Source organism: Rhinolophus ferrumequinum, chromosome 6, assembly GCF_004115265.2.
Source record: "Rhinolophus ferrumequinum isolate MPI-CBG mRhiFer1 chromosome 6, mRhiFer1_v1.p, whole genome shotgun sequence".
Classification (NCBI taxonomy): domain Eukaryota; kingdom Metazoa; phylum Chordata; class Mammalia; order Chiroptera; family Rhinolophidae; genus Rhinolophus; species Rhinolophus ferrumequinum.
In genome coordinates, this window is record NC_046289.1 from 49832567 (window position 1) to 49846127 (window position 13561).

The 13561-nt window shown below is 40.6% G+C and overlaps 1 protein-coding gene across 1 annotated transcript; it reads left to right on the top strand.

Moving 5' to 3' along the window:
• The first annotated feature begins 1683 nt into the window (after positions 1 to 1683).
• LOC117023127 (mitotic spindle assembly checkpoint protein MAD2A-like) lies at positions 1684 to 9531 on the top strand. Its single transcript, XM_033107617.1, is given in 3 exon segments — positions 1684 to 1842; positions 8886 to 9262; positions 9264 to 9531. Coding segments are annotated over 3 exon segments (804 nt in total).
• The last annotated feature ends 4030 nt before the right edge of the window (positions 9532 to 13561 follow it).

The window sequence follows — 13561 nt, forward strand, 5'->3', positions numbered from 1 at the left end:
GCCTGTATGGACTGGGCTGTTCTATGTGCCGCAAAGGAAAGGAATCCTGTCTCCTAACCAGTGCAACGAGTCCTAGAAAGGGATTTGGTAGAATTTGGCTGGGTGCTTTGAGTCTTTTAAGAAGGCCATTTGCATAGGCAGTGACTATTTGCATATGCAGTGACAGGAAGAGACTAGCAGATTTATCACATCAGTATGCTGGCTGACGCTCCTATGATCAATACCTTTCAGTTATTTACTGAGCCACAGCTATGCGTCAGATGTAGGGGATGCAGAGATGAATGTCACTTTTCCTGCTTTCCAATAGCTCACAGGAAAAAAAAAAGGAGTCACAGACAACACTGTAATAGAGTGGAATGTGCTCTGCTAACCTGAAAGCCTGAAGGCCCCTAACTATAGTGCAAATACACCTTTGAAATGGGAGCTGTTCCAAAATGCTGAACTCCTGTTTTCCACTTTAGACCAAAGAAGCAGAAGAAAGAGAGGATGGCTGAAATGCACGGGTAGAATATAATTTAAAGGCAGAGAGTTCTGTAATTGGTAGGTGACTAAACCCTAAGGGAGATTTTTCTCTCTCCTGACCCTCAGCACATTTAAGAAGCCCCACAGCTTGTTAAACAATCTATGACAAAAATAGGCTCCAGAGTGGTTTTTTATGATGACGTAGGTGGCGCTGGTGTCAGACAGCCTGGTCCCCATCTGGATGTACTGTGTGACCTTGAGCAAGTAACTTAACCTCTCTACCTCAGCTTCCTCCTCTGTAAAACTTGGATAATAATAGGAGCTACATCACAGGCTGATGATGGTGATTAAATGAGATGCTGCATATAAAGTACTTAGCAAAGTGACGGGCCTCTAGCAATCAGTAAGTGTTAGCTATTATTGTAATTAGTATGAGTAAGGTAAGCGCATCTTGGACCTCAAAGCGAGAAGATTTTATTACCGCATTATTAAAATGAACCTAGGACTCTTGCAAAGCTGGTAGAGTATAAGAATGTAAGGTGTTTTAACACTGTAATCACATAGGCATGGGAAGCTTCAAAATACACACACACACACACACACATACACACATACATACACATTCATTTCAGTTTATAAACCAAATCACTGCTACAGATGACCCATTTGAAAGGCCTGGGCTGAATTCTTAATCACCTGAATGCTACTTTTCTTGGCCTACTTAACAGTTCGTCCTTTCTGAAGCTGTGGATTCCTGAGATGGCTTGTCCAACAGAGAGGCTGAGTGCATGCTTGCTCTCCAGGGTGCCGCAGAGAAGAGGGTATATCCCAAACAGCAAGAGCACTGGAGGAAAGGCCCTTGCCCCCAGGAGGGCACACTCAGGCCACAGTGGTGACCTGGAGACAGCCACCTGGGGCCCCCCATTCCCCAGGACTCAGCTTTGATCCCTTTGTGTTTCATGGCTTCCCGAGTGGCGTTTTCTGCCCCAGGCTTTCCACATGCAGTGTCTTGTGCTGCCCTCCTCGGAACATATGTTGTGACCCACCATCTGGCCCTTCTGCAGCTCCCCAGTGGCCGTGGTATGAAAACCTGCCTGTTTGGCAGCTACAAGTGCCCACAGCCCCTTTGGTCTTTTTCTTGGTCTGAGTGTTTTTTAACATCAATGGATGTAATTAGGAAGAACTAAACCGAGCATATGGATCCAGGACTGCATTATGACCATGAGGGGCGCGTTACAAGAGGAACTGCTCTGGGCGGGCCCAGCCCGAGGCTTCTGGACAACTGCAGTGAACATGCCCGTGGAACTGGCTCGCCACTTTACAGCTGGGTGCAGTGTCACACGGGCTGAAAGCTCAACCTCTGTGAACGAAGCACGGAAGGTTGGTGGTACTCGCTGACATCCAGAGCTTGGCTGAGGGGAAAGGAGGCAGCTTGCTGATGAGAACACGTGTCTGTTGACACTACGCGGTGGAGAAAATACCAGAACTCCTCAAATCCTGGGGTCAGCATCATTTGTATTGCTTCTCTTTGAACAGAGGAAGACCTACCAGTTTGTGAATAGCGGTTATTTCCAGAGGGTATGGAGTGAGAAGCCAAAATCAAGTTCCAGAGAGTTGAAAATAAAAGATCAAATTTGAAAGTGTAAATTACTGTATGTACATACAATGGAATCCTAAGCAGCAAAATGAAAGGATGGGGAAAATCATTTCTGTACTGATATGGAAAGAACTTCAGGATGTATTAACCAAAAAAAAAAAGGAAAAAAAGATAGAAAAATAACAGTGTGCAGACCCGTCTACCATTTGTGTAAAATGGTTGGGGGTGAGGCAGGTATGTCTGTATTTGCTTGTATATGCATAAGAGTGTCTGGTAGGCTATACAAGAAACTAATAACAATGGTTACCTAGTTTCCAGTGGCAAGAAGAACCTGAGCTGATGTGGGAGGAGCGGCATGGGAAGAAATGCCATTGTGTACTTTTATTTATTTTAACCTAATATTTAAATGTAGTTTTCCTTCAAAAATGTAATAAAGTTAAATGTGCTTAAAAGTTTTGAAAGTGAAATTGTAAAACATTGACAGGCCAGTGGAGATTGCATGCTAGTACATTTATGAATACATTTTTATTACTTTGTGCACATCTTTCCACATGTATAAGGCTATTTGATTTCCAACAATGTCTTCCATAGCTGATTATCATAGGATGGAATAACTTACACATTGCATATTTTACACTGAGCATTTTTCTATCGAGGAAGAACAAAATAAATGTAAGTTGTATTAATTATTAAAGTCAGGGTTTGAATATGGTTATATGTTAATAACTAGAAGGAAGCATTAATCCTTTGTCCTTTTTCCTATGATTCAGCTAAGATTTGTTTTAACAGGTATAACACACTGTTGCCAATCTGCTATGCAGTCCACAGTTTTCATTGCATGAAACCGGAGTTTGTGTAGTATAGTTCATGCTATATCTAGACAGGGATAGGTTTGTTCGGGAACTTTTCTGAAAGATTCTTTACTTAGTTCTTTGTCCAGAAAGAATATCAGTTTATCAGTTGGCTCCTGCAGGTTCAATTTTTTATTTTCTGACGGTACCTCGGGGCATTAGGAAGATGACCGACATGCCTTCTTGGAATAAGCTATATACTATTTACAAACTGGTAAAGCCAAGGATATTTGTGTTCCTTATATTCTCTCTCTCTAAAACAGCTTTAACCATAGTGCTTTTTCTAATAAATCCATTTTCACTTCTCTGAAAAATTATGGACATCCTTATTAACTTAGCTAAACTAGAACTGATTTTCCCAGGATTCCTTTCTCTATAAAGTCCCAGATAAGGATTAGCCACAATAGAAATTTGCATTAGGATTTGGAAATCAGAAGTGAAGTAGTATCAGATTTTAGCATTAGGCTTTGAATATTGCTTTAGGGTATCAGGCACTGTAGTAACTTGATAGGCTGTCGCTGATCTGCTGCCTCACTTTGTGGGTTGTATCTGGGAACACAGCTCCTATGGCTCCCACAGCATTTCCTCCCTTCGCTTTTCCAAGTCTTGGATGACCAGTATGTGTGGCAAAACATACTCGCTTTTTCCTGCAAGTCATCCACATCACTGATGATGGAGGCCTGGACAGACAGATGCAGGTTGCAGTACATCTTCCTGGGCTCTGATTTGTCCTTGCTCTCCTGCACTTCATTGTTAAGTCTTCTTTCTCAATGGCCAACCCAGCTGAGTGTGCCAAATTCAGACCCAACACCAGACAGAGAGGCAATAGGCTTGTATAGACTTCTCCATTTGCTTCTACAATTGCATAAAGCCTAATCCCCATAATTAATCTTTTGTCCTATATCTCTTATAGTGGTTCTGTGTTTCTGATTGTACTTTGACTGATACACTATCCCAAAATGTCCAGAGACACGTCTTAGTGTTGTCATTGCTAATAGCACAGCAAACATAGGCAAAAGTATCTCCATTTTACAAGTAAGAAAGCTAACCCTAGAAAGAAAAGTCAGCCGCCAAGTTGAGAATCTAACTCTAACTCCCAAACTCATCTCTTTCCACCACACTATATTGCCTTGGCTTCCAAAGTAAGAGAGGAGCATAGCACAAAAGAACATTGTCGTAATAACTAAAAAATTAGCCTTCCGAACAGACTAAAGAGAACATTCCTGGCTCCTATTTCAGCACTGAGGCTCCAAATGGCACTTATGTTGTGACACAAGGCAAACATCTAGAACAAAAATGCTCTGGATATCTGGGGTTGAGGAGACGGGTGACATTAGCCTCATAACTTAGGTGTTCTAAATGAGTGCAAGGATGAGAGTTAGCCATGTGGTGCTTGGTACAATGAACTAAGGCATTTGTATTCATTCTATACAATGACAAAAAGTCTTCTACAACAATATCCATAAATATCTGCAAAGACTGAGAATACTAAGTAATGTTTGACAATGTGGATTTTTGAATGCTTTCTGCTGGTTCCAGCTCTCCTTAGAAATACACACATACAAAAGTAATACCTCTTCCACTGGGTTATGCTAAAATTTTTCATCAGCCAAATGTACTAAAAAATGTGATTTTCAAATCTAAATTAAAGTTGGCTGTGGAAAATGAAAGTCAGTACCAACTAGAAAACATAGAGCCAAAGAGAAAATCTCAATTTTGTGTATTAGTTGAAATGGAGCAGAGAAAGTGTTATGAGAGAGCAAGTCAGTTTGGGAATGACAGATTTCTGGAAAGCCCTGGGCTAGTTCATGTCTTGGGACATAGGAGGTTCTGAATCAATGCGGCAGAGAATTTAAGATCAGGCCTATTTGTAACCAAGTTCACTATATGTTGAGAGAATTGTATTAGTCTGCTTGGGTTGCTATAGCAGATACCACAGGCTTAAACAACAAACATTTATTTCCTTACAATTCTGGAGGCTAGAAGTCCATGATCAAGATGCCACCCAGTTTCATTTCTTGTGAGACCTCTCTTGCTGGCCCATGACAGCCACCTTCTCGTGTGCTCAGTTGGCCTTTCTTTGCGACATGTGTGTGGAGAAAGAGAGAGCAAACTCTCTGATAGCTCTTTTTGTAAGGACACTAATGCTGTCAGATCAGGTCCCCACTCTTACAGCCTCATATATTTTAATTACTTCCTGAGAAGCTTCATCTCCAAATACAGACACAATGGGGGTTTCAACATATGAATGCAGGGAACTAAGCACGTTCAGTCCTTAACAAGAGTAAATATCTGTTGTAGAAAGAGAGTGATCCAAACCACAGCCTAACATTCTGTCTGTATCTCCCTTATAAAGCTTGTCTAGATTAAAGATTCCATTTTGATTAAGGACCACGAGTAAACAAGAGTAAATGAGAAGACCTTGGGATTTCAACTTTGTGTTCGAACTTCATCCATTTTGCCTTTCACATCACCATCTCAAATTTCTCCAACATGTTCAGGTTGTAACCTCTCTGATTAAGGAAATAAGGCTTGCCTTACCTTAACAGGCAATTAGCTTTTACAATTAAATAGGGAGAGTCATGATTAATGACCTTGCTAATTATTCTCCCCTGATGTGCACATTAACACATGCAATATGCTCAAAATTCTGAGGAACATTCACTCTTTGAGCCTACTATGCTCCATCATTAAGATCCAAAGCTGAGGGAGGCTCAAACCCTGCCCTCCAGGAGATCAGAATCTAGTACCAACGGTGTGTAAACAGACATACTATGACAAGGGAGAGATCTTGTCAGTTTTCCTCGTGTCTGGCATAGCACCAACATAATGTACACCTTGGCCAATTAATTGCCAATAACCCCAGGAGGACAGCGGGTAGGAAAATGGCACCATGGACATGCAGTAGAGATTCTGAATCATTGGTAGGTCATATGACAGTTTTCTAGAATGTTTTCAAAGTAGGGGAATATGTTCAAACTCTACAAACTAAGTGGAAGCCAAACTTTTATTCTAATAAGAAGCTAGAACAGTATTTCCAATTGTCCAGTTAATTGTTTTCATGTAAAGAAATCTTACCCATTCTTTAGGAGTCAATCCCTCTATGGAGTCTCGTTCAATTCTGACAGCTGGATGTGATGGTTTTCCCTCAGAACACTCCGGGACTCTGTTGTACTCACCTGCCATTGATCGTTTAATGCCTTCTTACGTAATTCCATTATCATGTATGGGGAGTTTTGTATCCTAAAAGCCAAATATCAGAACTGTAGAATGTTAGACTAGAAAGCTCTCAGAGAGAGCCTTTGATTCAGCTTGCTCCATTTACACATGAGGAAACTGAGGCCCATTCAAAGAACAGTCATTGAGAGATTAAGACTCTGAGATTGTGACATTTATCCACAGACTTAAAGGAGGTAGACAGTTGGTGCAATGCCTTAGAGAGGGCACAGGCTTGACATGTTTGCAGAAGGCCTCTTAGCCAGGAGGCTATTATAGCCGGAATAGAGACAGCAAGAAAGAGGTGGAAGGGGCCTGGGGTCAGACCATGGAGGCCCTGTGGGCTTACAGTCATTGACTGTGAGGGAAATGGGAGCCATTGAAAGGGTTTGGTTTTTTGTATGTTTCTTTGGGGTTTTGTTATTGTTTTGGTCGGCTTTAGTGAGGTATAATTTACATAAAGTTCACCAGTTCTAAATGTACAATTTACTGACTTAACAAATGTATTTACTTGAGTAAACAACACCACAATCAAGGTATAGAATAGCTCCATCACCCCCAAAAAGTTCTCTCACATCCCTTTGGAGTCAATCTCTGTCTCTATTCCCAGCTCTTGGCAACCACTGATCTGATTTCTGTTCCTGTATTTTTGCTTTTTCCAGAAATTTATATAAAAGGAATTGGATAGCATGTAACCTTTGTATCTGGTTTCTTTTACTCAGAATAATGCTTTTGAGACTCATCCAATCTTTTGCATATATCAGTAGTTTCGTTGTGGGGTATTCCATAGTATGGACGTACCCATTTGTTTATCCATTTACCAGTTGAAAAATATTTGGATTGTTTCCAGCTTGGGGTCATTATAAATAAAGCTGCTAGAAACGTACTCATGTGTAGGACTTTATGCAGAATTTTTATTTCTTTTGGGTAAATCCCTAGATGTGGGATTGCTGGGCCATATGATAAGTATATGTTTAACTTTATAAAAAATTACCAAATGATTTTCCAAGGTATATGTCCACTTTGTTTTCCCATCAACAATGTATGAGAGTTCCAGAAATCCTGCATCCTCATCATCACTTGGTATTGTTGGGTTTTAAATTTTAGTTATTCTTATTCATTTATTTATTTATTTTTGGTCTATTAGAATTTATTTAGCATGTTTGAGCTGTGGGAGGTCAGGCTAGAGTTGAGAGAAAAGCTCATAACCTCAAATTTTAGTTATTCTAATCGGTGGCTTTTAATTTGCATTTTCCTATTGAGTGATGTTTTTGAACATATATCTTTTCAAGAGCTTACTTGCCATGCATATCTCTTCTTTGGTGAGTGTCTGTTCAAATCTTTCCCCATTACTTTTAGTCTTCTTGCTATTGAGTTATAAAAGTTCCTTACATGTGGTACGACCAAAACCTACAGTGAATGTTTAAATTGAAAAAAATTTATTATAATAAAAGACATATTGCCATTAATCTCCCTCAAAATACACCCCCTTGCTTTGAACACACATCATTCTTGCCACTTTCTTTCTTTTTTTTAAATAGTTTGTAGTTGTGAAGACTGTGAAATGGTTTTTTTGTTTTTGTTTTTTAAATTTTTATTGGGGAACAGTGTGTTTCTCCAGGACCCATCAGCTCCAAGTCATTGTCGTTCAATCTAGTTGTGGAGGGCGCAGCTCAGCTCCAAGTCCAGTCACCATTTTCGATCATTAGATACAGAGGGCGCCGCAGCTCACCATCCCATGTGGGAATTGAACCGGCAAGAATTGAACCAGCAACCCTCTTGTTCAGAGCTTGTGCTCTAACAAACTGAACCACCCGGCCAGCCCTAAAAGAATCACTCTTGTGGCTGTGACTTGCTCAACATCAAAGCCAAGCCTCAACTATCCATTGTACAAGGGTATTTCAAATGATTGGATAAAGTGAAAAATAATCAAGCATCATCCTATCAAGGAACATTCTCAAATAAATCTCAACGTATTGCATCAAACAAAGAGACTTTATTAGTAGAAGATTTAAGAGTATTAGAATGTTATATGCATGTGGACCAGCTCCAGCAAGTGAAACTTCTTCATGCTTCCCTTTGGTAAATTATTTGAAGGCAAAGGGAGTCTAACTGAGCCCAAAAACAATGCCTCCCAAAAGTGGAAGTCGTTGAAACCATGATATGAGCTCAGATCCTTTTTCCTTTCCTAGACGCTGTGTGACTGCAAAAGTAACAATATTTTTGAAAGCAGACTGCTTGAATTGTTCTTGCTATTTTTGTAGGATCTTGGTTCTTCCAGAGTTGGACTGGTTTTTTAAATGGAAGGAATATGAATGCTATTGTAATTCGTAAGTCAGCAGGGGAAGAATTTTGTAGCTTCCCAGATAATCTCCCTGCCCTTTGAGCCTCATTCCTGCCAGTTTCCTACCTGTCAGAAATCAAGGTGTTCATATGCAAATAAAACACCATTCCCCACCCCCACCACCATTAACATTTTTTCTCTCGATAATATTGCTCATTGGGAGTGGTTCTCCTTTTCTCAAATTTTGCAGTTTCCACCTTTCTTGGTAGAGTTGTTCCAACTACAAGTCATTTGAATGAGCTGTGTGGTATTACAGGAAATTGTGAAAGTTGTCATGTCATTACTGACTGGGTGACTTTGGGCAAATCATTTAAGCTGAGCTTTATCTTGTCCAGTAAATTGTAGCCATCACCATGAACTACCCTCTGCCACAAGACCTGTGTGAATCAGGAGCCCTGTGGTCGCCACCTGCAAGTGGGCACACGCCCCCTCTGTGGGCCTGGCCGTGCCGCTGCTGCTCTTCCAGGAGCATGGCATCACCCTGCGTGGGAGTGCAGAAATCATGGCTGAGTTCTTCTCATCTGGCATCAGCAGCATTTTATATCAGCGTGGCGTATATCCATCTGAAGCCTTTACTCGAGTGCAGAAATACGGACTCACCGTCCTTGTAAACTCTCATCCTGAGCTCACGAAATACCTAAATAATGTGGTGGAACAACTAAAAGATTGGTCATACCAGCGTTCAGTTCAGAAACTGGTGGTAGTCATCTCAAATATTGAGAGTGGTGAGGTCCTTGAAAGATGGCAATTTGATATTGAGTGTGACAGGACTGCCAAAGAGGACAGTATACCCAGAGAAGTCTCAGAAAGCTCTCCACGATGAAATCTGTTCAGTGACCAGACAGATCACAGCTACAGTGACATTTCTGCCACTGTTGGAAGTTTCTTGTTCGTGTGATCTACTGATGTATGCAGACCAAGATTTGGTTGTACCTGAAAAATGGGAAGAGTTGGGATCACAGTTCATTACCAATTCTGAGCAAGTCTGTCTTCGTTCATTCGCTACTACAATCCACAAAGTAAATAGCATGGTGGCCTGCAAAATCCCTGTCAAGGACTAAAGATGAGATGGGAACAATAATGTAATTCTCAAATATGCTTTTTTCATATATTTTATTTCACTGGCTAATTTTTATTTAATTTTTTTTCATTTATTTTTTTAATTTTTATTTATTTATTTTTTTATTGGGGAAAGGGAACAGGACTTTATTGGGGAACAGTGTGTACTTCCAGGACTTTTTTCCAAGTCAAGTTGTTGTACTTTCAATCTTAGTTGTGGATCAATCTTAGTTGTGGAGGGTGCTGTTCAGCTTCAAGTTGTTGTCCTTTCAGTCTTGGTTGTGGAGGGCGCAGCTCAGCTCCAGGTCCAGTTGCCGTTGCTAGTTACAGGGGGCACAGCCCACCATCCCTTGTGGGAGTCGAAACCAGCAACCTTGTGGTTGAGAGGATGTGCTCCAACCAACTGAGCCATCTGGGAGCTCAGCGGCATCTCAGCTCAAGGTGCCCTGTTCAATTTTAGTTGCAGGGGGCGCTGCCCACCATCCCTTGCGAGAGTCGAGGAATCGAACTAACAACCTTGTGGGTGAGAGCCCGTGCTCCAACCAACTGAACCATTCGGGAGGCAGCTCATCTCAAGGTGCCGTGTTCAATCTTAGTTGCAGGGGGCGGAGCCCACCATCCCTTGCGGGACTGGAGGAGTTGAACCCGCAACCTTGTGGTTGAGAGCCCACTGGTCCATGTGGGAATCGAACCGGCAGCCTTTGGAGTTAGGAGCATGGAGCTCTAACCGCCTGAGCCACCGGGCCGGCCCTCATTGGCTAATTTTTAGATGGGGAAACTTAACATACCCTACTGAACTGTGCTTAATTGTCCCATTTTTTGTTATGTGTTTGTCTTTCCATAGGGTTCATATAATTTTTTGCACACTGTCCAAAAGGGAACCAGCAAAATTACATTGGCACGATGTCAATTCCTTTGAAGGTGGTAACTGTAGATGGAAAAACTTCCTATAAGCTAAATGCCTTGGGGCAGCTGGTTAGCTCAGTTGGTTAGAGCACGATGCTCATAACACCAGGGTTGCGGTTTGATCCCCACATGGGCCACTGTGAGCTGTGCCCTCCACAACTAGATTGAAACAACTACTTGACTTGGAGCTGATGGGTCCTAGAGAAACACACTTAAAATAAATAAAAGTTTGGGGGGAAAAAAAAAAGCTAAATGCCTCCCTAAATCAGACCTTTTGGTCAAGTATCTTGACTCAAAATATAGGTAGGGAAATATTTAAATAAGAAACACAGCAAAAGAAGTTTGAATATTCAAAATCTTTGTTTAGTCCTAAAGTAACTGATAATCCATAATTAACAAAATATTACTATTAGGTCCTTTTGCCATTCATTTCATTTGTATAGTTTCCATATTGAAAAAAATTTCAAATTATTTGATTTTAATTTATATAACTTATACCCACAAAGCTATCAATATTTCTACTGTTTAAATTCTGGTGTTACAGAACTCTTAAATGTCTTTTTGTGTTTTATAAAATCAAGCTTTAAATGACAATGATAAATTAAGTATGTTTAAAAAAAAAGACTTATGCAAATCAAATGTGACAATGTACATCACAATATCCTAAAGACTCTGGGAGCACAGTATACAAGTGTTGGTCACTAGAATTGCAAACAATAAGTAGTCTTGATTCTGTGGACCTGCTTCCATCTTTTTAAAAACATATTGAAGTAAGACAGTGTTTATTGGGTAGCCACAATAGGCTTGGCATGGTACAAATTACTATGGGGTAGAAAAGAAGTATAGGTAGAATGCCTATCCCCTGAAAGAGATTGTAATTTCAGCAGGGAGAAAATTCTTGTATACATGAAATAAAGAAAGACCAAAAATAATAGCTTATCTTTGGAAATGCTTTTCAAGTTGCTGATTTCCTTCACATGCTTCCTCTCATCTCATTCTTACAAACAACTGTGTATAGGACAGATATTTTTGTCTTCATTTTATAGATTATGAAACCTGGGTCCCGGAAGCTCAGGTGATTTCCCCAAAGTTATAAAGCGCATGAACAGTGGAGTTGGGATCCAAATCCAGATTTTCTGGCTTTTAGTCCAGAAAATCTATTCCAATGATTCTCAAACTTTGATGAGGTGAAGAACCATGGAGGGGACTTGTTAAAAAATTCAAGTTCCTGAATCAGTTGGCCGGGGTCTAAGAGTCTGATCTTTAAACAAACAGTTCAGATGATGGTCTTGTAGGCAGACTGCAGTGGGTTTCCACATTTACTCTTCTAGCTCAGACTGTGCAGAGAGCTAAGACACTTCTGTACAACTGGCATGCAGAGTACAATGGTTCTGAGCTCAAATAGTGGAGCCAGGCTGCCTGCATTTAAAACCTGCTTTCACTACTTACTAGCTGGGCAAATTATGTCACCACGGTGCCTCAGTTCCCCATCTATAAAATGGGTGTAGTACCAGTGCTTACTACTTCACAGGCTGTGATGAAAATTAAATAAGTTATTGATTGTAAAGTAATTCGAGCAGTGCTGGGATACAGCAAGCTTTGAGTTTGCAAGAAGGGCAACGTGCCCCATAGAGACACTGCCATGTGAAGGAGGATGTGGGACAGTCTCTCTGAGAAGCAGTGGCCTCGTCCCTCACCATAAACAACTCCCATTCCTTCATCTCATACCCACTCTTCTGATCTTGCAGACAGCTATCGGTAGCCCTAGGTATCAATTCCTTGGGAGGCAGACTACAGCCAGTTATTGCTGCTTGCAAAGTTAACTGGAAGGTTCTAAGGGGTCCTTCAGCCTTAAGTCGACTTTGTTGCTTTATCCCATTTAAATCCACATTCTCTGTTGAAGGAAATAAACCAACACAGTAAAGCTTGCTGATAGCCACTCCATCTGTATTATGGCACACAATGATGGCTGCAAGTTAAAGGTTTGATATATAGGTCTATTTTTTTATTGCCAGTCCCTGCCCCTGAAGAAAGTATTAAAATTTCCAGATGAGTAACCAAACAATAAATAGATGAGACAGTTGCTGTGAATATCAGATTTTTTGCATAATAATGAGATATTGCTGGATAATGCACTCTGCCATCCCCAGTTTGTCTAAATTATCATTTTGATTGGTCAAATGCATAAGAAAGATATACCAATAAAGTCATGTCAAATGCTCCATTGTAAATTGATGCAGGATGGAGGTTTCTTCTGTTTTGAGGTGAGGTGGGGGCAGGGAAACCGGGTTCTTCAGTAAATAACTTTGGGTGGATGTTTTCTTCAGCCAAATCCTAATCAAAGGCATCCGAAATCCTCGCTTCTCCAGGGCCACATGCATAAACATGAGGTAGCTTGTACCTCCTAAGGCCTTGTGTATTGTTTTTGGAATTGAAAATAAGAAGCAAGTTTGGAAAAGAAGGGTTGTTCTAGGACATGTGAGGTTAGTTTTGTGTGAAGCATTTCCCCCTTGATTTTGCATACCTGAGATATAACATCAGAGTTTTGATAGAACTTTTGAATCAGAAAGACCTGTCATTAGGGAACATGATGTCAATAAATCCAAATAGCTGTTTTGCTACCTTAGAAAAATGGAAGAATTCTGTAAGTCCTAAACTGGAATGAAAACTAAAATTGCCTGAAGTATTTTGACTTTCAACTCCTCTTTCTTCTTGGTTATGTAACACGGGGTTTAATATGTTTGGTAATTTATCCTGGATTTTATTTTTAAACTTTTCCTTTTGCTGTGTTGAACTATCATTTTCCCCCCTGGTTTTGATTTAAGTTTTCCGTGGCCTGGCCTGTGAATTCTGTGAGGTGAGGAGCTGTATCTTAGCATGACTTATGAGCCTGGAGGGGCTTGAACGTAGTAGGTGCTAAAACAAAACACAGGCCTACCACTCAGTCTAGGATTGCTAAACATGTGTCATGTTTTAAAATTTTAAAAACAATAACCAAACATAGGATAGTGTGGTATTTATTATAAACAAATACAGCCATCGTTTATCAAGGACCAACCAGGGACCGTGCACCATACACACATTCGCTCACTTACTGTGTACCTCATGGCGAAGAGGAAACTCTTA